Here is a 26,228-nt window from a genome sequence, read left to right on the forward strand (position 1 = left end):
GGAGGGAGAAGCTGGGAGGGGGGGGCACATATGCTCTGAATCGAAATATGAAATCGATTCGTGCTTTTAGGGTAATAATTGTCTCGATCAGTTCTGTAAGAGGCAATTACTACTAATCCATTAATTCTTTCACAGGGTTAAGTTCAGAGGAGAGGACCTGCCCTTTGAATGAATTTATAGACTAAACTGTAGGAGGAATTGGTTTTAATGCCACTAACACCTCTCTTTATCTTTTCCCTTCTCTAGTCTGCCTGTCCCCTCCTTCCAAGTGGACAGGCATAAGAAACTTTCTAGGTACTCAAATACGTGAAACGGTATAAACATAGAAAAACTCAAGTCCAACATATGTCCAGCTTTTCTTCAAAATACACTAAATTAATACTTAACCACTCTGGAACACCCACAGTCTGAATCCTCAAAAGATTAATTACAAATTATCTAAGAAAATGACGGGGCTTGTTCTATCAAGGTAAGCATGCAAATTATGAACATTACATTTCTGGGTATGGGGAGGGAGAAATGACCCCAGACCTGCATAGGAAGAAATACACAAGGATGGTCACAACAGAAGTTTATTTCAGCAAAAGCAAAACACCTAACAACCTGAATAAAATGTAATACTCTTAACTACCATAAAACCCTTAAAAGAGATCTCAAAATCAGGATAGTGTTTAAAAAGCAAGATGCAGAATTTTGTCCCACGTGATACTACTTATACAAACCAAAAACCACACCCCCAGAGCAATTCTGCATTTTCTTTTTGGATTCATGAAGATGTGTAATAGGAGTATACAAATTAGCCAGTTGTTGCCTCTGGGGGTGGGGGGGAGGGAAATAAGGCTGTTGGTAAGAAGGCCACATCTGTAACAACAACAGCTACAGGTAGAGAAGGAAAAAAAGACCTCAAGAAATAGCTGTATTAAAATGTTTGTTCTAAGTAGTAAGAATATAAGAATATGGGCATTTGTTGTAGTCTATGTACTTTATTGTCATTATTAAATGTTCAAAAATGGAAAAAGATTTAAAAAAAATGCTCTAAACATTCCCTGGAGCACCATCATCCACCCTTCTTTACCCCTGGAGCTCAGTTCCTTTGGCTTCTCTCTTCTCCCTCTCTGGAAGGCAGGTCAATGCTTAAGGGCCACGGGCCCTGGAGCCAGCTGACTAGGAGCCACTTACCAGCTCGGGAGAGCTGGGCCAGTTTACTCAACCTCTTTGAGCTGCAGTGTCTCCATCTTTAAAAAGGGAGTAAGACAGCATGCACCATACAGTACCGATATGAAGACTATGAGTTAATTTAGAACACTGCCTGGTACAACATAATAGCAATAAACATTTGCTAATAACAGCAATAATAAATCCCGTTTCTTCTCCTCCAAACTTTATTTAAAAGGTTTATAAAAATATTTTCAATTCAAACCTCCAAATATTAAGAACTCACCAGTGAGTATGTTTCTACAGCACTGTAGGCCGTAATCCCTTGCTCCTCTTTCCTGCCTGCCTCCTGTTGGCTTCTTCCTCTTCTTCCTCACTTGGTCCTCAGTCCATTCTCCTTACCTATTCCTACCCCTGGGCACTCTAACGTTCCTGTCTAAGACTAAACTGGCCAAGGCGGCGGGAAGCCTGGACGAAGAGATCTCTAGCAGCAATTGCGCTGTTACCTAGGGAGAATGACTTGATGCCCCCCATATCGGAAGTAGTATAGAAGTCCCTCTTACCTTTCAAACTGCACTTTCTTATGTCCTCCTTCTTTAACATAGTCGAGAACCTGCTTCTGAGTCCGACCGCTAAAATAAGACATCGGAGAAAAAGCGAAGACACCAAGGTGTTCTCATTTAAACGCACATGATACTCTACCATCTTTACTTCCCTCCTTCCCTGAGTGGGTTTTCTCAGCTAACCAGCAGTAAAAGCGGACTAAGAAAACCTGTATTTTCATATCTATTCTGCCTCTTGATATTTCCCTTATAAAAAAAATGTTCAATTAATGAAACCATTTGAGGCTGGGTTTGTTGATTAAGCAAACATCCTGAGACTGTACTCTTTGTGAAGGCAGAGGTCATTTTGTTCACCAGGTACCCCCAACGCCTAGAAGAGGATCTGACATTCAGTAGACACACCAAGTGTTGAAAAAAATGAATGAAAAGTGACCCAACGATAGGGAGCATTCTATGAAGCTATGCCAAATGTTCTCCCATCCAGGTACTAAGCAGGCCCGACCCCGCTTAGCTTCCGAGAGCAGGCGAGATCGGGCGCGTTCAGGGTGGCATGGCCGCAGACACCTAAGCTATGCCAAATGTGAAGAAGACACTTTTACTTCTACACAGAAAAGAAATCCATTCTGAATTGAAGTCCCATTAAGAGTTGACTTGCCCAGGTAGTACGGGGCCCTGTGCCCGCCTGACATTCAAACAGAACACAGTGAGGGTCTGCCAAGGGGCTTGCTGGCCTACTGAGCAAACACCACGTCAGCTCCTGGAGACCCACTCTGGCCTTGTCTCCTTGCTGTACAGCACAGCAGCTGCGACAGGTAATAGCACAAGGAGTGTCAGGGGGCAAACGACTGCCTGGCACATGGGCAGGTCCTTACCTGAACCGAAATGATGACCCTCGACTGAAGAGAACAGGCTTTGGCTTTGGTTTGGGCTCTTCAAAAAGTCTAAAAAAGGCATGATGCTCAACACAGATTTTCCAGAAGGACTTGCAAAAATCCCGACTGACCATTAGGAATTCCAAGGTATCCTGGTACGAGCTCTAAGGAGAGAAAATATCACTTTGTTTTGTTCCACTACCCATAGACACTGGGTTGAAAGATGAAATAAGGGACAAAACAAATTTGTCCAATAAAATTTCAATTGTGTATTTTATTAGCGTATGACCATAAATTCACATATTTAGTAAAATATAGTTGTTCCTAATAATAGAATCTAGTTATCATTCAACCATCACCTTCCCCACGGAATGCCTTAGGAACTAACAGAAACCAGGGGTACTCAGCAAAAGTCTTAACATTTGACAAAATTAAGAAATAAATTATGTTACTTGGCTTACATTTTCTTCTAAAAAAAAAAATCCAAATACTGAAATGCCTTTTTGCTGCCTTAAAATAACTGAAATACAATTCTTCTTTCACTTTTAACTCTACGGTTCATGCCAACTTTAAATGTTGGTCTTAAATCTCTATCAAAAAGCACATGGTTCAGCCTACCCTATAGTGGTGCAGTGGATAGAGTGTCAGCATAGAATGCTGGGGTCGCTAGTTCGTAACCCTGGGCCTGCCTGGTCAAGACACATACGACAAACAAGCAAGAACAAATAAAGGGAAACAGCTATGAGGGGACATTTTTCGTCCACCCATCCCCATAAAATCAATAAAAATCTTTTTTTAAAAAGGCATATGGTTCAAGCCTCCAGGTGGCCCCAGGAATCACATAGGAAATGACCTTTTTTTTTTTTTTTTTTTCTGAAGCACGAAAGTATCACTCAATGCTGAAAAGTCCATATCCTTTGATTTGGGGAAAGGAACATGGTAATTTTCTATTCCCAGGCTGAATGCTCCCAATTTAAGTGGCCATATTATATAAACAAAAGTTACCATGGTCCTTAACATTCCCAGCAGTTCCAACCATTTGGGGGATCTCACAGCTCTAGACATTGTAGTCCCAACTTACAAACAAGCTGTGCTGTAATTTTTCATGTGAAAATCAGCCTTCTGGAACTCAAAATGCATTTTCCCACAGAAAACAACTTATAACGGGGGCCTGCTTCCGAAGTCAGGCCATAAAAGCCTACTTAATCCGAATTGTAGCTAAACTATAAGGCCAGACTTCCATTTATCATCTCTTTTTTCCATGGGAAAAAAGCACTCCAAGTACCGGCTGGGGACACAGCGACATGGAATGCATCTCATCCATCGCCGTTTCCGGCAGATGAAGATGTAGCCTCCTTCTCTAACCCAGTCCCAGCGTAAGTGACATCTGTAGGGATTCTGTGGCAAGAGGACAGGGTTAGCTCATGAGAATGCACGGTCAGAGGCTTGGGACAACAGCAGGAACTCGAGTCGGGAACTGTGCTGTGTGGGCAGGGATGTGCCTGGAATACAGCATATGCTGCACAGGGTCTCCAAGTGGCCCAGAGGCTGGAGACGCAGTGACTGCAGAGCTCAGGCTGTCTGTCAGGAGGGGGATGCCAGTTTCTGCACAGGTAGCAACCCTCTCCCCAGGCACACGTCTGCGCTACCTAGACCTTCCCTTCTGTCTACTGAGAGGACCAACTGGGGAATGACCAAACTTTTGGTGACCTCTCTCTGCACAGATACACAGACACCTGAATGGCTGCTGGCCAGTTGCAGTCTGTGCCCTAGCTTGGCAAACTCCATCCCAAGGGCTCATAGGGTGGGTTCAGCAGGTCTCCCCCTTTTTCCTGGGAGCCACTTACATTCGCATCTGGGCGGAGCTTGATGAGAAATCGCTTCCTCTTGAAGCTCAGCTTCCGCACCTTTGCCCAGTTGAAGGCGTTGATCTTCGTAAAACCCTAAGAAGAAAGGTATCAGCCAATGAGCGATGAAATGCATAGGAAGCTAGTATGTGTTGCTTATGGGGAACTGCAAGAAGGGCTGATGTTCAATGGCTCAGTAAGAATGCATTTTGCTGGGGAATTAATTCACAGGATCTGCAGCAGTGGGGGGATGCCAGTTCCTAGACCATTATTTCTCACTAATTTCATGGCATGGCATTCCAACTAAGTCTGCCTCCAGGGAGGAAAGAGGCTGACCAAGGGAATGAGAAAGATAAATAAAAATAAAATACCATGACAACCACCACGGCAATTAGCAGTCATCACTTACAGAGTGCCAGGCCCCAGCTTAAGGACTTTATAGATCTTATCAAACCTTACACAAAATCCAGTGAGATGGCTTTCTTGTCTTCATTTTATACATGTGGAATCTACAACATGGCTAAAATCTCACCGTGAAGGTGGTAGAATGAGATTCCTGAGCACATGCCTTTACTGGCAGCTGTTCAGACACTCAGAAGTAACACCGCAGGTTGGTGACCACACCTTCGTCCACATGGCCTGGCTCCTGGGTCCACCAGGCTTCTGGCAGCACTCCCCAGACCAGGGAGGGGAGTCTTGCCTTCCTTGACTCTTCTAGGGAACAGTCTCCAGGAAGGATTCACACATCCTTGTTTTTGATAGCCATGTGGAACATGGCAGAGAAACGGGGGAGTTGCCGGACACCAGCTCCCATCTGTCCTGTCATCTCAACTGAAAACAGAATTCCTCTTGAGCCCATTTGAACACCAGAACCATTTATTTAAGCTGGTTAAGAATGAAGCAATTCGGCACCAACAAGAAGATTAATTCCAAGATACAGCCTTTGTTCATGATTAAATCTGAGCAATTCTCAATATTTAGAAGGTATCCAACATAATCAAAGCAAATTAATTCAATTGTGAGGCACTTCTTTTTTCCCCTTCTATGATTTTTAGAAATGTTGAAGGGTTTTAATTTTGAAATTTCATGGTAGTACTGGAAACGTCACTTATTGTCATTTTTTCTCATCAGGTCCTCCTAGATTATTTCTGCAGGTCCGAAATTGGTGGGAGCAGTCACCTCCTCAAATATCACACTGCTCTCAACAAGTCACTCCTACTATCCTATGTGAAACCCAGCCTTTCTTGGGGCATGGGTCTGTGATAATCAGTGTCCCTCCTAAACATCTTATATAGGAGCAGAAAATCATAAGCTATTTTGGTAAAATACGAAGGGAGAAATGTAACCAAACCACACAGAGCTCAAAAAAGTTTTAGGTCATGCACACATTTACACCTTCAAAGTGAAACCTGACTCCGCTGCATGAGAAAAGCACATGCTGTCTCCATCCCCATTGGAAACGAAAGCACAGGTTACCTACTTGTGTTTCAAAGAAAAACCCTGTGAAAATTTTGCAGATTGGTGAATTATGTTCATTGTCTTGATTTCATTGATGGTTTCACAGGATAAACATACAACACATAAGAACTTACCCAAGGGCACACTTCAGATATGTGCACTTTGTTGTATGTCAATAATATGTCGATGAAGTTGTTAAGAAAAAAAGGAGCATCAGTCAATAAAACGGCTCGATAGCAGTGTGAGCAAGTGAGCACCCATTTCAGAGTGCAGAAAATTGTACGTTCTGGAGCAGGGGTCCCCAAATTACGGCCCGCGGGCCGCATGCGGCCCCCTGAGGCCATTTATCCAGCCCCCACCGCACTTCCGGAAGGGGCACCTCTTTCATTGGTGGTCAGTGAGAGGAGCACATTGACCATCCCATTAGCCAAAAGCAGGCCCATAGTTCCCACTGAAATACTGGTCAGTTTGTTGATTTAAATTTACTTGTTCTTTAATTTAAATATTGTATTTGTTCCCTTTTTTTTTTTTTTTTTAACTTTAAAATAAGATATGTGCAGTGTGCATAGGGATTTGTTCATAGTTTTTTTATAGTCCGGCCCTCCAACGGTCTGAGGGACAGTGAACTGGCCCTCTGTGTAAAAAGTTTGGGGACCCCTGTTCTGGAGGATCCATCCAAGTGCAGAGTGTGGCTGGCTGCAAAGGTACTGCAGTGCAGAAATGGGTTTCATAAACTTATGAAACTGCCGTCCCTTACCAGTGGACACTACACTTTTATTTTTAAGAAAGATAAATAAGCTGACATCAGAAATAAGCTCTTGCACGACCCAAATTAGGTTTAAAAGAAAAAGAGAGATTGCATGACTATCACGTGCAAGTGTGAAAAAGGTTATTTTGGAATCTTATCTTTTGACCCCATTATACATGTTCCACACATAGGTCCATAGAGAGACACAGATTTCTGTGATCCTGCAAGTGAATAAATACAAACAAATCTACAATGGTGGAGTCCCCCAACCAGAGCAAGGGTAAAGGGAACAGAACCTGGAAGCTGAGTGCCTAGAGAGAAACAGAAGCCCTGAGATGAGGTGCATTCTCCCCTGTTCACCTAAAAATAACTATCAGAGGTCTTAGCTTGGACCACCCAGCCTGGAATCTGAGTTGAAGGGCCAACTCTTATCTCTTCATCACCAAGGGAACTGAGCTGTGCTCTAAAGGCTCTTACCTGAAACACGAGAATTCCCGTGTTTGCAACAGCCAGGTTGATCTTAGTACCTTCCCTGTCCTTCGCTGGGTGCAACCGGATCCCATACATCTCCAGCCTGCGGGCAATCTCCAGGAGCTGGAAATCTGATTCTGCTGGTGTTTGTCCCCTGACAAAACAAAAATTACAAAGAAAAGGCCAGGAGATTTGAATTCCCTGTGTCTATTAATTTGAGATTAAGGAGCTTCTCTTGGGAAATTAAAAGCCATTTCATCACAAACAATGGGGCTAACCCGATCAGATGACACCCAACCTCCCGTTCATTATAACCCAAAGTCCAGCAGCTAGAACAAAAGCTCCATTGCTTGTGTAACACAAAACCCCAAAAGTCTATCTCAAACTTGACCAATGTTTTTGAATCTCAAAGAGTTTCCTTTAAGGTCATAGAAAAGCAAAACACCATCGTGTTAAAACAAGTTTTTAGTCACTTACAATAGATCTGAACTTGCAAGCTGAGTTCAAGGCATCATTCTTTCATATTACCATCAGATTCAAACACTTTCGTTAAAACAACAACACACGCCCTGGCTGGGTTGTTCAGCTGGTTAAAGCGTCGTCCCAATATACAAAGGTTGCAAGTTCAATACCCAGTCAGGGCACATACAAGAATCAACCAATGAACACATAAATAAGTGGAACAACAAATCGATGTTCTCTCTCTCAAATCAAGAAATAAAAAAACGATGACACACAAACAAAAAGCACAGAAGATCCCTTGAAAATGTTTTACTGATCCAAACAAAAAAACAAAACGGAAATAATACAAAGGTTCTAGATTTTCACAATATTATTTCTTTGTCCCTATGTACCATGTCACTTTTCCAAATTCCTGTGAATTGGTCTTATAGTCTCCATTTTAATCCAACTCACGGGTGTCCTAAAATTGCAGTGCTTCTCCAGTCTCACAGTAAGAGAAGCAAGAGGCTGGAGCTCTGGTTTGAGTGGGTAACCTGCGTTTCCGAGAGTCTGGGAGGAGTATCGACGCCCTGGGAGCCTCTGCACTCCTCTCCCTTACCCTCTGCACATTTCTTCCCAATAGTCACCGTGTGTGTTCCCATGTATGTCGGGAGGAGAAAAAGGAGCAGCTGAAAGGAGATGTAAAGCAACGAATGAGACTTACATGTGGTTATGGTGAAATTCCACAATTTTGTCTTCTAGTGCGTCTTGCTGAGGTATGTACTTATTTTTCGCTAAGTGCTCTCTGTCCGATGCTTCATCAAAATCCCCAATCTCAGCTACAAAAAGAGAAAGAAAAACCAGCCACACGTGAATAATACTCCATAGTTTGTTATATTCCCAGTGGAATATTACCCAGCTAGCAAATCAGACGCTAGCTGACAACACACGGCGATCTCAGCTGGCCGGTGGCCTAAGGGCTAGATGACAGAAGAAGTGGACGTGAGGACATATTTAACAATTGTTGCAACATAAAATGATGTTTTCCACTCTTTCTCATCTTTAACAGCTGGGAAGAAAACTTCAGAATCATTCATCTTTAGCCATCCATGTTTCTGGGGTCTGTTTCTTTCCTCTCCACCCAACTAGGGGTCACTTCTGTTAAGGTAGTAAATGAGACATGTTGTTTTATGATCCATGAATTCTAAATAGGCTGCTAAATTTCAGAACTTTACCAAATCAACTTCTGAAGGCCTTATGATTAGTGCAAACCCCAAACATTTTATCATGTAGAGCAGTGGTAGTCAACCTAGTCCTTACCGTCCACTAGTGGGCATTCCAGCTTTTATGGTGGGCAGTAGTGGAGCAGCCAAAGTATAAATAAAAAGATAGATTTAACTATAGTAAGTTGTTTTATAAAGATTTATTCTGCCAAACTTAGCAAAAATCCGACATAAAGTACTTAGTAAGTAATTATTATTATACGCTTTAACTTGCTATAACTCTGCTTTATAAATTTTATAAAGTTACTTCCCTACTTTATAAATCACCATTACTGTGGAACCAGTGGGTGGTTATAATGGAGATACAAAAGTGGGCGGTAGGTATAAAATGGTTGACTATCCCTGATGTAGAGAAAAAATTATAAATAGTTATAAAGCAGAGGTCGGGAACCCATGGCTTGTGAGCCAGATGTGGCTCTTTTGATAGCTGCATCTGGCTCGCAGACAAATCTTTAATAAAAAAATAATGTTAAAAATATAAAACATTCTCATGTATTACAATCCATTCATTTCCTACCGCTCATGTTCATGGTTGCGGGTGGCTGGAGCCAATCACAGCTGTCCTCTGGGACAACACCAAATTTTTATTGGATAATGCGTAATGTACACGGGTCGTTGTATGGCTCTCATGGAATTACATTTTAAAATGTGTGGCGTTCATGGCTCTCTCAGCCAAAAAGTTTCCCAACCCCAGGTATAAAGGCACATAATCTAATTTGGGTAATTGTACTCCCCCCCTTTTTTTTAATAGAGAGGGACAGACAGACAAGAAGGGACAGCGATGAGAAGCATCAACTCATAATTGGGGCACCTTAGTTGTTCATTAATTGCTTTCTCATATGCGCCTTGACAGGGAGCTGCAGCTGAACCAGCGACCCCTTGCTCAAGCCAGTGACCTTTGTGCTCAAGCCAGCAACCATGGATGGGGTCATGTCTATGATCCCACACTCAAGCTGGTGATCCTGTGCTCAAGCCAACCCCTTTGGGGTTTTGAACCTGGGCCCCCAGCATCCCACGCTGATTCTCTATCCACTGTGCCTCTGGCTGGTCAGGCAATTCCTTGTCCTTTTATCAGTTATGACTGCTTAGATTACAAATGCTTATAAATTTTTCATCTGGCCTGACCTGTGGTGGCGCAGTGGATAAAGCGTCGACCTGGAACGCTGAGGTTGCCGGTTCAAAACCCCGGGCTTGCCTGGTCAAGGCACATATGGGAGTTGATGCTTCCTGCTCCTCCCTCCCCCTTCTCTCTCTCTCTCTCTCTCTCTCTCATTCTGTCTCCTCTCTAAAAATTAATAAAAAAAAAATATTTATAAAAAAAAAATTTTTTTTCATCTGCAAGGCCTGCATTTTTCTCTCCAATAACCTTAACATAGTCTCCAAATTGCTGTAATCTGGAAATTTAAAGGCTAAAGCTTTAAAATAATAATTGTACCCTAACAACTACCACTCCAGCTTCATTTATACTGCTTTAATACCCCTGGGACAGCATGCTACTTCCTTTGTATCAAACAGTCTGTGTTACAAGCTTAAGAAAAGGCAGCCTGATCACCAGAGCCCAAGTGTTTGAGTAAAAGCGAGTGGACTACGGCTATGTGACCTACCTTCCGTTTGTCACACGAAGCAGTTTGTCACACGTTAGCCAATGCCCCTCCAGGACTCCTGGAGGATACGGCCTATACATATCCATAAATCTCACCCACTGAGAATATTTGTTCCTCATAAAACAATGCCAACTCACCTGGCACCAGCTGGAAGAATCAATCACTTGTTTTCTGTTGCTATGATAGATCAATAACATGATTTCCTAATTGCCTTTCCTAAGTTTTCCCTCTAAATAAAGTAAAACCGCTACCCTCTGTCACAGAAAACAGCACAGAAGTGGGGAGGGTAGCCATACTGCTACCCTCATTGGTTGCTTAGATGATAGTGACACTGATTTTTCTGCAATTCCTTCTATCTTGCCTCAAGAACAGTTCCATCTCATTCTTCCCAGCAGCTATGTTCTATGAAGGCCCCACGAACACTGAACCAGCAAATACGAAACCATGGCTCCGGGGGAGAAATACAGGGTCCGGCAAGACTCGTGAAGTGACATTTTTATAAGCTGACCTTGCTTTATGTGTGTTTCTGGTGAAAGACGTCAAATGTTATTATCATTAAAATTACACTCACGGCCCATTCGTGCCTGAACAAAGCCCATCTGACCCATGTAGTTATGCTACCCACAAGGCACATCACTGCCTACCTGCCCTTAGGAGCACCAGGAAAAGATTCAACATGACACTCAGGGACAACTGTAAACATTGAAATCACCAATGAAAATCACCCAACAATGCAAAAGCATGGCACTAAATAGACCACAGAAAGCACTCTTGTTTATGGCATGAGGGCCGAAACAGGAAGGCAGAGCATCGCTGTTTTTTAGCTCAACAGGGAATGTGAGTGGGGGGGGGGGGCAACCCAAAGTTTTCATTGTCTTGTGTATGTCTACACATGACCACAAAAGCACCACAAGTATTGACTTGGGGGTGACAAGTAGCTTTTACAGGTAGGTGAGTTTGCAGATACAGACTATGTAGAATAATGAAGATTGACTACATATAGGGGGACTCAACTAAATCGTAATTTCTTGTGAACTTTAAGTTTGGGCTTCTTAACGCATACGGATTTTATAAGGCTCTTTTCCATTTTTCCTTTGGCATCAGAGTCAGTATACCTAACTGTCTTTTTTTCCCCATGTCACTTGCCTTTCACTGCCCCACCTAAATAAAACGCAGTGGCAATATATGATTGAAATTCATTCTGTCTTTAGCTTTCTCTTCTTTGCGATATGGAAATAGGCCCCTCCTTATATATGGAGAGTTTGAAAGCTGACAAATCTTTAAGAAATGATTTAGTATTTTTAAATATTATATGCCAAGATGTCATATTACCTTATGCATATACTAAATTCCATAGCAATCTACTCATGGCAGAAAACAAGAACCACCCTGTGATCTTACTAAATGAACTCTCATAAGGATATGTTTGGACAGACCAGTTTTCCATAGGTAATCTTCAATGTGGAGATATACACAGCCTGAAAACGTAGCCCTGCCACACCTCCAATACCCAAGTGGAATTGTAACGGCACGACTATCTAGTGCAGGGGTCCCCAAACTTTTTACACAGGGGGCCAGTTCACTGTCCCCAAGACCGTTGGAGGGCCGCCACATACAGTGCTCCTCTCACTGACCACCAATGAAAGAGGTGCCCCTTCCGGAAGTGTGGCAGGGGCCGGATAAATGGCCTCAGGGGGCCGCATGCAGCCCGTGGGCTGTAGTTTGGGGACCCCTGATAGTGATTAGTTCTTCTTCAGCAGCTAGTCCTCTTTAAATGAAACATAGTAAATTAAAGAAAATTAAAAGTTTAGAAATATTACAGGGGATATATATATATATATATAAGCCCAGTGAGAGAGTAACAAATAATAGCTGAAAGACAACTCTATGTCTTTAAATAAAAGAGAGGAATTAAAAAGAAAAGTCAGATTGTGTATACAGATACACATGAGGTGAAGATATAGTTCACCTGAGATAATTTTCCATCAGCATAAACACACATTCTGCAAAAGGGAGATGAGTCAATCGCTCACACTGTACAGACAATGTAAATAATAAGCAATAATTTTAATCAACACACTATTCACCGAGGAGTATGAAATTGCTCCTTCAGTGACTGAGTACATGAGATGCTTGAAAGTGCAGAAATAGGGCTTTAAAAGCTATCAGAAGATTATAAAAGTATTGTGTGTCTCATCGCTGAAGAAATAGTATGCAAATAAGATACTTGTCTACTTCATTTTCTTTGAACTCAAGATTCTCGGGAATTTTGAGTTTCCTGTTGGTGTCTGGGAAAGAGGCGCCAATCAGAGCACATGGTTTTTGGAGTGCCAGTGAATCTCCACTTCCCACATGTGTGAGTGAGATTCACTGTGCTAACAGACCTTAAAAAGAAAAAACACACGAGGGGGAAACAGGCATAAGATGCAATGGCATCGGGAATGTTCAAGTAAAGGAAGTTTCTGTTCTGCTTACAAGAAAGGCCAGGGGCATAAACATTTTTGAAGTTACTATTTCAATAAAGAAGCTTTTTTAAAAAAATGGTCCATTGTTTGGAAAGGGAGGGATGCAGGTAAGAGAGGTAAAGAAAGGAGACAAATACTTAACAAGTATTGGCTATTTAGACTATCATTTAATTTTCACAGCCTTATGAAAAAGCTTTATTATTTCCATGTTCCAAAAGAAATAAGAGGTGTGTGGGGGAGGCAGTTAGCGACATGCCAAGTCATCAATCAACTAAGAGAAGTCTGGTCTGCCTGATTCAAAGCCTTTCTCCACTACCTTATGAAGAGGGAAGATCAAACAAAAAAGGCAAAAGCTACGCAAACCTTCTGTACCAAGGCTTCCTTATCTGTAAAAATGGGGATAATAACAGTACTGATCTCATAGAGTTGTCATGAGAATTAAATGAAATACTATACATAGTGCTGGAACAGAGTAAGATTTAATAAAGGATGCCTTTTTATTTCTTCTTTCTCACAAGAGTTTTTTAAATCGAGAAGAAAACTCTGCTAAATCTGGTAGATACTCAGTAATGCCCGTGTACAAAAACAAAAAACAAAAAATTATAAGCATGGTCTATAGAAACACCTCATCATATTAGAATAAGGTAATTTATTGACTACTAGGAGTGACATAACCTACAAACCTTTGGAAGTCTTATTAACTGGGCAGTTATCTGAAAGAGACGGGGCTAATTATATGAGGCTATTCTGTATACAATGGAAAATTTAAAATGATAGCACAGTATATATGTATTTAATACTAGTGCTTATACATATTGACCTTGGTCTATATAAATAATTACCTTCCCGAAACACCATGTGTATATCCCATTTTAAGCAACTTGTGCCTTGGCCAAGAGGAAAGAAATACTCAAGTGGGTTGTCAGTAAACCTTAGAATGAGCACAATCTAATTTATCCTTTGTCTAGATTAAGAAAGTTACAATATTTAACTTTAAGAATCACTAGGAGTTAGTTTAGTTTCATGTGTTCTGAACTCCAGAGAGCAGAATACAAGAAATAAAATCTTTGACAGTTTTATGTCTTATGGCAAATGTGTAAAATTCAATGACAAAGGACAGAACAAGTTTAGTCTAGGTGGTCCCCAGTCATTCTAAGCTTCTCCTTTGAGACAACTGAAATGTCAACAATTGCACTAGTCCTTGAAAAGGGTAAACAAACACCAGAGCACAGAATTACTGGGTCCATGTTTTGGGGCTACACATATGAAATGAAATTAGGAGTATTGTTTTCCACCCATAAGTATTCATGCTAACAGCAAAAGAACATACAGACATTATTACTGTTTTTAGTGGATCGGATTTTCTTTCTAATCAATCAGATCATTGTGTTGTTTCCAACGCTGACACTTAAAGGAAACTGACAGAACTTACATTGCACAATGTGTGAGATCAAGAGAGCAGCACTGGTGTCATTACACGTCAGCCTGCCCTGAGCCAGGTCCTGCTTCACCTGCAGAGCAAACAGGTATCTGTGAACACAGAGAGAGACAGGCGTCATAAACACAGAGATGGGCATCACGCAAAGAGGGTAGCGAAGGCTGGCATCTAAGTCAGGCTCACCCCTGGCAACCTGTCCACGCTGTGAGCAACGAAAGGTACATACCCCAAGGAAAAGAAAGTCTGCAAGGCTGGACTCACTTCCTGGTGCCACTGACTGCCACGCAAAGACTCCTAGCTCCCTGACAGGCAGGGAAGACACCTGCCGTAACCTTTTCACACAATGAATAATATGTTTCATTTTAGATGGAGAGAGACAGCAATAAAAACATAAGACTATAACTTACCGCCCTATATATTTTTGCAGGGTAAAGCAAACATTACAATTTCTTCACAGATCAAATATACTAAAACATGGCTTTATGGCCCAGATGATAACAATAGTTTACTGTGGTTAGTAACAGCTTTGCCCACAGGAAACGGACAGGCAAGGGTAGCTTTTCTGTGCTGCAATATTCACTTAACTATTTCCATAAACCTCAGCTCCCAGATGAATCAAAATCAATTTATTTTAAAACTCTTTTCTTTTATTGTAAGATAAAGCAAGTAAACACTTCTGGCTAAGAGAAAAGAGGTATTTATAAAACAAAAGAAATTAAGGAAAAACAGTCAATGTTAAAATTGTTTTGAAAATATCAGTATGAACTCATGAATTTTTAGAAAGATATTTACTAGTTTTGCCCACTACCTAGAAACAGTGTCATCTCAGAAGCAACCCTTAGCAACCCGATTCTGGCTCTCATCCGGATACCCACTGGAGGGACACAGAGGTGGGTCCTTGGTGAAATGGTAGATTCCAGGTGTTGGGTAAGGAAAGGTGCAGAGTGAGCCTGGAATATTTTTAGTTATGCCAGAAAACAAGGCAGCTTCCCAAAATAAGTGTGTTGTATTAAAAGGGCAAGAGGCTCCATTGGAGCAAAGATGGCCCGGGCGCTGGGGATGGCTCCTTGGCCTCTGCCCCAGGCGCTAGAGTGGCTCTGGTCACGGCAGAGCGACGCCCCAGAGGGGCAGAGCATCGCCCCCTGGTGGGCAGAGCGTCCGCCCCTGGTGGGCGTGCCGGGTGGATCCCGGTCGGGGGCATGCGGGAGTCTGTCTGACTGTCTCTCCCCGTTTCCAGCTTCAAAAAAAAAAAAGGGCAAAAGATACATATTAAAGGGGCATCTAATGGCTAAAGTGGCAATAACTTGAGTAGCAACAAGAGTGATTAAAGTGAATGAAAACACATGGAATTAATAAAAATTCAAAAGTTCATATAACAATACTCACAAAAAGAGAAAACAGGGAGAACTGAATGTATTACCAATTTGAGGAGACTATTAAAGCAATTCTCTCTCTTTTTTTTAATTTTAAAGCAATTCTTTATTCAAAAATTGGTACCCCAAGGCAAAAAAGTAGTCATGTAATCTGCCTCACCAGAAGAAAGGATATCGGGATATACAGATAGGCCAAGTAGATAAGGCAAAGTTTTACCTTAGAGAAGAATGCTAACTAATAATGTAATAGGAATAATAGAATTAGAAGATCCTCATTCTACTACATCGAAAGAAATTATTGACTCTGGCAAGGATTTAAAAAAATCTCTATTGATTTTGAGAGAGAACGGGGGAACATCAATTTGTTGTCCCACTTATTTATGCATTCATTGGCTGATTCTTGTACGTGTCCTGACCGGGGATCCAACCTACAATCCTGGCATGTCGGGATGAGGCTCTGACTAACTGAGCCACCTGGCCGAGGGTGGCAAGGATTGTTATTTGGTGTAAAAACCATTTAGGAAATTGGACATTTGCATAGAAACAAAGTAACATGACCTTTCTTCATAATGGGAAGATCAGAATGCCACCACCCTAATGGTCAAAATTAGTGTCATTTATGACAGAGGAAGCACACACATTACTTAGGATGAATTCTAGCCAAAAAGGTTTAACTTGTATCTGTCAAGTCTTTAGAACTAACTTCCAGTTTTCAGAAAACACCGAGGCTAGAGGACTGAGCTAAACAGCGCAAGGTAGCAAAAGCAGACAAATTCAAGAGGTAAGACACTTTGTACTACAAGTTGTCCAGTTTCTCTACCAAGACGGTCTCTTGAGGAAGAAAATGAGGGACTCCACCAGATTAAAAGAGGTCCAAGGACATAATAGCCAGATATAATGTGTGAATTTCATTTTAGAATAAGCAAATATAAATGGCATTTGGGGGACAAATGGGGAAGTTTGAGTATGATCAGGGTATCTGATGAGATAAAAAGGATATATATATTGATATATATGCATAGAATAATATCAGAAAGGGTGTCCCACTGATGTGTGAACAATGGTAATTCCTGGGCAACAGGAGAACAGGATTGTTATCTTCTTAGCCTTGCTTATCTGTATATTCTAACTTTCTACACTGTACATTGATTAAAAATAACAAAAGGTTATTTTTTAAAAAGGTTTTAACAAGACCAACCACAGGTTTCCATTGCATGTGGCAATATGTGGAAAGCACTGGGAGTGGAATAAAATCATTCAGTGAATGTTAGCAATATATATATATATATTTTTTTTTTTTTTTGTATTTTTCTGAAGCTAGAAATCGGGAGAGACAGTCAGACTGACTCCCACAAGCGCCCGACCGGGATCCACCCGGCACGCCCACCAGGGGGCGACGCTCTGCCCACCAGGAGGCAATGCTCTGCCCCTCCAGGGCGTCACTCTGCTGCGACCAGGGCCACTCTAGCGCCTGGGGCAGAGGCCAAGCAGCCATCCCCAGCGCCCGGGCCATCTTTGCTCCAATGGAGCCTCGGCTGGGGGAGGGGAAGAGAGAGACAGAGAGGAAGGAGAGGGGGAGGGGTGGAGAAGCAAATGGGCGCTTCTCCTGTGTGCCCTGGCTGGGAATCGAACCCGGGACTTCTACACGCCAGGCCGACGCTCTACCACTGAGCCAACCAGCCAGGGCAGCAATATTTTTTAATAAAATAAAAACTGATCCCCTGTAAGTCATTTAAAAAGTTCCATTACTAAAGAGCTAAAAAAAAACAAGGGGCATTTCTGGAACCATCAAAAAACAAAACAAAAGCCCAAAACAAAATGAAACCACCATAGGTCTCCCAGTTAAGAGCCGACCTTTATCCAATTCCCTTAATGTTTATTCACGTTCTCATTCTCATTCTCCTCACTCCCCCCCGCCCCCGTTTTCTCTCTCAGGAAAGCCAAAGGGAAGAAAAGCAGGGAGCATAAAATAACAAACACCAACGTCCAGGTTTATAAAAGAAGAGGGTATAAACCATCTTTCTGCACTAAGGTAGTGTTTATTGTCCTTTGAACCCAACACTTAGACCTACAGGTTATAATTCTCACCTATGTAGTTAATGTAATAATAAGCGGGAGGGCTTTGTGTTGCATAAACACTGCATTCTGAATATTTTACCATCTTCCAGTTCAAACATGGGGTCCTGTGTTCACAGGGATGGAGTCAAAGTCCGACGGGCTTTGGGGGCTTTTGGGGACAGTCTTGCGTGGGCTGCAAGATGGCAGCAGGTTCTGAGTGAGCACATATTTAGTTAAAGGGCCAGTGCCACGATGAAGGCTGCAGGAAGAACGTGATAACTCTTTCTGTTCTAAGGAAGGTAATGTGAGAAAGACCTTCCTGGGTACTGACTTCCCAATGACAGCTGTGAGTCAGGCGTGCGGGCTGCAGTGCTGACTTTAGAGATTTAGCAACGCCCTTTGTCCTATAAAATGGAGCAATTCCAGTCAAATTCACAAGAGCTAAAGGCTATGGTATACTCAGCAGGTAACAAATACAATTAAACTGGCAAACACAAGGAAAACACTCAAAGCATTCAAAAGGAGCAAGACTCTGCTTGTGTGGAGGTGAGGAGGGTGGCAATGACAGTGGACTAGTCAAGAAGGGCTTTCATTTTCAGGGACCGCAAGAGTGGCAAACCCTACCCAACTGACGCCTGATTTGACACATGTCTACTTTCATTTATTTCCTCTGGGAGGTCTGGCCTTTTCTCTTCTTCAGAGTCATGTACAATTTCTCTGCTGACCTAAGGAAACACACTTGAGCAAACCTTGCACAGCAGTGAGTTCCGATAGGGTTTCTCACCCACATGAACGCAGCCAAGGAGAAGTTGGATTTGACTGAGGATGGACACCCAGAGAAGTGTGCCTCAACTCATCAGCACAAGACAAGCCACTCAGAGCTGTGCCATAGAAAGCCTGGTGACTTCTTTCCCAAAGAGCTCGCCTTAAATTTTAAAACTTGCACTTAAGAGTCATTGCTTTTCTCCTTCTAGACACTGTCAGTAGGATAGTTTCACCAAAAGTGCAGTTCGATGAATAGGCAGGAAGTCAGCTTCTTGTGTCACTGCAAAGTGCAATTTAATCTTCCATCTATATAAAGGGGAAAATACAGCGCTTCCTGCAGGCCCAAAGAATTAACCCCAGGACTAGGCACTTAGAGTCTGCCAAACCATACAGTCTGCAGGCCTGTTTCTGTTGGTCTTGCTCTTTTCCACACATCCTCACCTAAAGCACTGTGCGCCTAGGTCTCCCCTAACCCCTCTCACTTCTCATCTGCAATGGAAAAGTCCCTGGAATCTCAATGGTCACACCATTCCATTTTTGCTTACACAGGTATTTGAGAGCGTGGGAGTCAATACCCTGGATCAGGGAGGTCCTCTTCAAAATTTTACCTTGTGACAAAGTAGAAAGCCATGGGGAGCCTCTAAATTTTCTATCAGTTTTATTCACCCTTGAGCCTAAAGAATTCTCTCTTCAGGAAAGATTTTTCAAATGTCAATTAACACTGGGGGCCAGAAAACACAGACCCAAACCTGCGAGCCAAGCTTGTGTGACGTGAGGGAGTTTATCAGATCGGACAGAGCAGTGGGCAAGATGCCAGGCACACTTGGCTTGAGGGTAACAAATCGTATGGAATTTTATAACAAGGACCAGAATGGGAGAAAGCTACACACCTTCGCCCTGGTTGGGTAGCTCAGTTGGGTAGAGCATCATTCCAATATGCCAAGGTTGTGGGTTCCATCCCCATTCAGGGCACGTACAAGAAGAATCAACCAACGAATGCATAAATAAGTGGAGCAGCAAATCGATGTTTCTCCCTCCCCTAGTCTCTTTCTAAAATCAATACATTTTTAAAAAATTAGGAGTAAGAAAACTACAAACCTCTCAGAGTAACGAGTTATAAAAATTGAAAAGGTGCAGAACTCATTGCAAAGTAGAATAGAGAGAGAAAACAACAACGTAGCGAAAAAAAGGGATTTATGCTGCCCATTTGCTAAGCGGGACAGAGGCCCAGTGGGATGCAGGAGGAAAGGCGCACTGCTGACCAAGGGCTGGACTCAGATTTGTTTCAAGGCTCAGCGTGGAGCATGCGTGTTCTCACGATAGAAAGGCCGGTCCCAGAAACGACACAGTGGCCCGGACAGTGACACCACATGAAGGCCTACTGCCGGCGCCCCCGTCCTGTGTGATTGGGTGTACCAGCTCCAGCTGCCCCTCTTCTCCTTCAAGCATTCTGGCAAACTGTATGCAGTTCTCAGCAGGCTGGTGGCTTCTGCAGTTCCTAGCTGCCTCTAACTGCTTCATCAATCTGAAGACTTTAAGCGGAGGTAAACAAGCAGTGGTGACTCATTTAGAAAACACAAAGCAATTGCCTCTCACTGGAATCCACGTGCAGGTACCCAATGCCCTTCCGGACGCATTCCTGTAATGTCGAGTAGGTACCTCAAATGCAGCGTTGCAGAAGCAAACTCTTGACTCTCTTCCCCTCCCCAATCCTCTCTTTCCCTCCACCCATGCCCATGTAGTTATCACAACACACCCAGCCAGTGCCTTCAGTCAAACCTAAGCACCTCCTCGACTTCCCTCAGTCTCCACCCCCAATCCATCAACCAAGGTGGACTGACCCCACCTCCAACAAGTCCTGCAAATGCAGCCACATGTCCCCATTTCCACTCCTACCACCTGCCCCCCACCCCGACCCCACCCTCCTTCTTGGCCCGGAAGATGGCAATCACTTCTTCACTGGATTCCCTGTTGCCGCCCTCCCCACAACATCCACATGACAACCAGCCTTTCAACAGCAGGTGCAGTCGGGCCTCTGCCCCACCTCGCTGCACTTCACCCTCAAGGAGCCCGCCATTCCAGTGCACGTCTCGGACTGAGACCTGTTGCTGGTTCCTGCTCCAGGCACTGTCTACCTGGAGACTTCTCCGAAAATGACTGACAGATCCTGGTCATTTCCTCAGAGGGGCACCCCAGGACTAACCAAGGTAAAATTGTCACTTAGTCACCTTCTATACCATCGTCCTACTTCAATGACCTAAAGAGCCCTGAGCATTATCTGTTATTTTCCTTGTTTGTTTTGTCTGTTCCCATGAGTCAGGCTTGTCTTTTCACCACTATATTCCCAGTGCCTAGAACAATGCTACACAGCACACACACCTCATAAATACCTCTGACTGGATGTCTTCACTCCTTTCATAAGTGACGGTCAACCTCCCTAGACTCTGTGCTCTGTATTGGGGATGAGAGGATGGGAGAGCCTTGGTCTTAAACAGTTGCAGCTTGAAAGGTATCTGCCGCAAGAATGTGGCTGGTCAGACTGGTGGACTCAAGGAGCACTCTTTAAAGGGAGGCATTTTATCTTCACTCATTTCCACTGGGCTCTGATCTCTTTAGAGACTCATGTGTCTTGTCATAAATTACAAAATAAGTAGTAGTAGTGACGATGATGACAATGATGATGACGATGGTGACAGTGGTAGTGATGATGATGGTTATCATTCATGACATCCCTACCCGGTTTCAGCCATTCTATGTGTAATAATGTTTATCCTCAAAATAATCACGGCCAAGCCAGCATTACAGTCACAGTGACACAGCGGAATTAAGACAGGTGCAGAGGGAACAGGTAACTGGCAGCCACACAGAGCCAGGCCTGACGCGATGCTCACACTTCTCCCACTAGGCCAAGCTGCCAAAGAAACTGACCTGCAGTTCGTGACCACCCACCCAGGGGAGCAAGGAAGAGAAACGTGGAGTTAACATCTTAGTTTCAGAGAAGAAATTCACTTTCCAAAACCACCTTGTGATGTGACAGATAAAGAGGGAAAATATGGCAGTAATGGGTTGAGTCCAGGCCACTTCATCTCACAGCCTTAAAGAAACCAGCTTCCGGGCCCGCGTGGGACCTTTTACCACTCCTTCATGTTTGTAAGCAGAACCGGAAGAGAGTGGCAAACTGTGAGGCATGGAGGGATGCTGGTCAAGCAGACATTGAGAAAAATGTTAACCACACTGACTTAGAACATTAACTCTCTCTTCTCCTCGGCACCCCATAGCAATGAAGAGCCAAACCACTAACCTTGTGAGTTCTTCTTGGAGTTGCGTGTGGTCAGGTGGAAAGAATTTCACCACAAACCTAACAACAACATGCTTTGGCCCTAAAGAAGGAAAAAAAGGCAGTAAAACAGTTATTGATTTGTGTTTCAATTGCAATTAAAGAAAAAAGACTTTCTGGGGGTATATTATCTACTAAATAAGGAGTCTCATTCCAAGCTACCAAGAGTACATCTGCCTATGTCCAGGTCACTGAATGGCTGGTTAAGTTCAATTACTAAACCACATTTTCACATTGTGGGGGGAAATGATACCTGTTTGTTTATTTATTTATCTATTTATTTTTAAAATTACTGTGATAAAGGTATTACATGGAAATATTAAACTTTTTCTCTAGAGACTGCAACTGTATTCAGGTTTAACAGGCATTTATTTCTCTTAAAAATTTTGTCTAATTAGCTGCTTTAATCCAAATATAAGTTTTAGATAATTTTAAAAGGAGATAATAAAAATGTAAATCAGTCATGTAATTAATTAATTAATTTATTTAGGGGAAAGGAAGGGAGATAGTGAGGCAGACTCCCAAAAGTGCCCTGATCTACCCAGCAACCCCATCTTGGGACTGATGCTCGAGTACTGAGCTATTTTTAGCACCTGAGGCTGATGTGCCTCAGCACCGAAGGCCACACTTGAACCAACTGAGCCACTGGCTTCAGGAGAGGAAAAGGGAGAGAAGGAGGAGAGAAGCAGATGGTCACTTCTCCTGTGTGCCCTGACCGGGAATCAAACCTGGGATGTCCATATGCCAGGCTGACTCTCTATCCACTGAGCTACTGGTCAGGGCTACCATGTACTTTATTATGTCTAACTATCTACAAGGTACAGCTGCTAATGTGTTCATCAAATATGTATTTAGCACCTGTATGCCAGGTGCTCTCCTGAGGTCTAGAGAGAAACGTCAAAAGAGCAAGCTGAGGCCCTGCCCCTGCCACAGCCAGCCAGAGCCTTTGTCTCATAAACCATCTTATTGATGAGTTAGACAAAATTAGGAAGCAGGTCTGGGAGGGGGTGCTCAGGGAGAGACTGCAAAGTACATGGATAAATTCTGTTTTCAGAATTAGAACAAATAGATTATAACATAATTTGTGGTCTGAGTCAGAGTTTGTTTCATGTATGAGCTACAGTATAGGAGCAATCTTACAGGTTCTGCTGTTTGGAATGACAACAATGCACTTATGTTCTATAAAATAAAGAGCACTATAACCAAATCCCAATTTTAACAGTAGTATAGAAGCAGAAAATGTCTTTCTGCCCTGCTTTTCACTATTACAAAAACAGATGTCGTATCACAATTTCTATGCCAACACATTCAAGTTTAGGGAAAAAACAAAAATGACATATTAGGTGAAGAGGTTGCCGACATACACAAAATTAGGAGGAAGAAAGAACACAAGACACAGAAATACTGAAGCCAAGAGAACCCAGGCTTTTCCCTAATCACTCTAATATAAACAAAACCCTCGCATGTCAATTCTGGGTCACAAAATAATAGTAGCCGAATGGGGAAGATGGGAAGACCATGCTATTTCCTCTCAGCTATTTTCACAGACAAGGGAATTAAATGAGGGCACTCATAGCCTTAGAGAACCTGGAGTGAAGTAGATGCTGGCACTAAATACAGAGTGACTGCTCTGTCACACACCGCTAGCTCCAGCACATGGAGATGAAAGGGACACCCAGTGCTGCATCTGCTAATGTGCTAAGAGATTCCTTTCCACCCTTAGCGGTTACAGGCACAAATGCCATCATTCTAGACTCTGTACTACTCTATCAGACCTGGGGGCTTCCCTCAGCAGTGAGTCTCCTACCCTCCACTTGGTCACTGGCCAGGACCCATAAATGTTAAAGAAACAATGGCTGTTTCATTTTCAGTATCAATAATTGCTTAATTCAAATGACAGACGGACATCAATTTCAACTGCATAAGGCCCAACAGACACTGTGTGCCCATTGATTACATCCACATAAACAGCTGCAAGGGACCCAGTGGGGTTTCTTAACCAGACAGAAAAGTGATCCCACAAGATACTGTGTGCTGTGGGCTCAGCTAAAGAAGTGTAGTTTTGTTACTATCCTCAGTCGCTGCCCAGGCTCTGGCTGCAGTGAAGAACTATTTGGGTTGACTCTGAGAACAGACCGTGGCTCTGAACTTGATCTCACAACAGAGAGAGGGGAGGAAGGACCAGTGCTGAGGCATGAGGAGAAGAGAGAGAAAAATCAAATGTTGTCTTTTCTTCCTCTTCTCATAGACTCTCCTTAAACACATGGTGTAAATGCAAACCAGACTCCCTTCAGTTCTGCCTGCCATTCAGAAATTCAGAAATGGAAAACACACACACCATATTTTTCCAAATCACACTTGCATTCTGATTTCACAGGCTTTGAGGAAGCAGGACAGAAAACCTTATACCCATTCTATGACTAAATGGCTTTATCTTCCCCCTTCAAAAGTGACAATAAGAAACATGGGCACGGGCAAGACAAGCTCAAGGATTCTGGGGCTTTAATAACACGGTTCAGTGGTTAATCAAAACGATTTGATTATCCGAGCAAGGTTTTGATTACCAAATTGTTATATCTTAAAATTGCAGAACATACATTTTAATGGTACAAGGATTAGGGGATGATGAAAAGCAATCATGAGACAAAAAAAGAATTTGTGTCACTAAGCACTTGACACCGCAAGACAGACGAGGTGTCTAAACGAGGACACTGGCTTTATATTTAACATCGCTGTAAACACGCAGATATACTTACTTCTAATCTGCTTGACAATAGGCTTTAAGAGATCCAGCCACACCTGCAAAGGAAAAAAAAAAAAAACAGATTGAGACCCAAGGAAAGAGTATATTTTTAAGACTTTATTTGGAGCTGTTTTGGATAAAATTTTTGTGTACTTGAGTCTGTCCCGTCTTTCTTCAGAATTTATTCCACCTTGCATCCTGTACCACAGATCTAAATTTCCTAACATTATCCCCGAGCTTCAAATATAAAATCTCTCCTAGATCAGTTAACTTAAGGATTTTTCTGCTCTCCTTCGTCCTTTGGTTACAGTTAGCTAGTCAGCAAATTTTAAGGTATGACTGGATGTCTGCTTACAAGTTGAGTGAAATATGGATAACCTAATGAAACAAGATGCATGTATGTGTATATGTATGAACAGACTGCACACCTTTGAGGGATACAGAAAGGGAATGAATATTTATAGACTACCACCTCTCTGCCAGTCACTATCTGGAAGCTATTACCTCTACGAACAGAAGGATTCCTGTTACCCAGAAGAGAACATGTCCCTGAACATGACAGTGAGATGTGCAGTGGAAGACAGTAAGGGGAACAGATGAAAACATAGTAAAAAAAAACTTGTCTAGGTGCCTCGATGTCCAGATGAGCTGAAAGGAAACCAACATGGCTACAGAGCAAGGCTGGTGGGTCAAACCCCACAGAGGCCATGTTAAGATTCTTCGTCCTTATCCTAAGAACAATGCGAAGGGTAACATTAGTCTGGCAGTGTGAGAATAGAGAAAGGGAGCCAGAATAGATACAGGCCGACCTGCTGCAATTGTCCAGGCAAGAGAGGATGGCATTTTGAACCAGGAGGGAAAGAGCAGAGCTGGGGAAAAGTGGGTGGAGTTAAGATAAATTTAAGAGGTAAAATCTAATAGAATTTAGTGATAGACTGGATAAAGTAGCTGAGGAAAGAGACAATGACCAGAATGACACCAGGATTTCTGCTGTGGGCTGGTGCCCTTGAATGTCATGAGGAAGAGCCAGTATGGAAACGGCGGGACACACACATCCGGAGCTCAGAGGAGAGGCCTGGGCAGGATCTCTCGCCGCCACCCTGACTCCACGGAGGGTAAAATCGCCTCACAGAGTCCTGATGATGCCTCCACCATGGGACAGCCGGGGGCAAGCAGAGGAGAACAGAAAGAAAATGGACTTGTGTCATGGAAGACATGGAAAGACGAGCGTGACCAGGCGGTGGCGCAGTGGATAGAGCATCGGACTGGGATGCAGAGGACCCAGGTTTGAGACCCCGAGGTCGCCAGCTTGAGCGCGGTTTCATCTGGTTTGAGCAAAAGCTCGCCAGCTTAGACCCAAGGTCACTGACTCGAGCAAGGGGTTACTCGGTCTGCTGAAGGCCCGCAGTCAAGGCACATATGAGAAAGCAATCAATGAACAACTAAGGTGTCGCAATGCGCAACAAAAAACTAATAATTGATGCTTCTCATCTCTCCGTTCCTGTTTGTCTGTCCCTGTCTATCCTTCTCTCTGACTCTCTCTCTGCCTCTGTTAAAAACAAACAAACAAACAAAGAAGGACGGTATTTGCAGAAGGAAGAGTATCA

The 26,228-nt window shown here is 42.9% G+C and overlaps 1 protein-coding gene across 5 annotated transcripts in view; it reads right to left on the minus strand.

Moving 5' to 3' along the window:
• The window catches only part of FARP1 (FERM, ARH/RhoGEF and pleckstrin domain protein 1), a 352,772-nt gene that overhangs the window by 73,635 nt on the left and 252,909 nt on the right, over positions 1 to 26,228 (minus strand). For all 5 annotated transcript variants that reach the window (XM_066238046.1, XM_066238050.1, XM_066238049.1 and 2 more), the window contains exons 4-11: positions 24,635 to 24,677; positions 21,843 to 21,921; positions 14,340 to 14,437; positions 8,280 to 8,394; positions 7,121 to 7,268; positions 4,438 to 4,533; positions 2,591 to 2,754; positions 1,719 to 1,787 (exon numbers count right to left, since the gene is read on the minus strand). In XM_066238046.1, coding sequence (XP_066094143.1) covers positions 1,719 to 1,787; positions 2,591 to 2,754; positions 4,438 to 4,533; positions 7,121 to 7,268; positions 8,280 to 8,394; positions 14,340 to 14,437; positions 21,843 to 21,921; positions 24,635 to 24,677 — 812 coding nt within the window. The remainder of the gene's footprint in view (positions 1 to 1,718; positions 1,788 to 2,590; positions 2,755 to 4,437; positions 4,534 to 7,120; positions 7,269 to 8,279; positions 8,395 to 14,339; positions 14,438 to 21,842; positions 21,922 to 24,634; positions 24,678 to 26,228) is intronic.

Source organism: Saccopteryx bilineata, chromosome 6 (assembly GCF_036850765.1).
Source record: "Saccopteryx bilineata isolate mSacBil1 chromosome 6, mSacBil1_pri_phased_curated, whole genome shotgun sequence".
NCBI classification, from domain to species: domain Eukaryota; kingdom Metazoa; phylum Chordata; class Mammalia; order Chiroptera; family Emballonuridae; genus Saccopteryx; species Saccopteryx bilineata.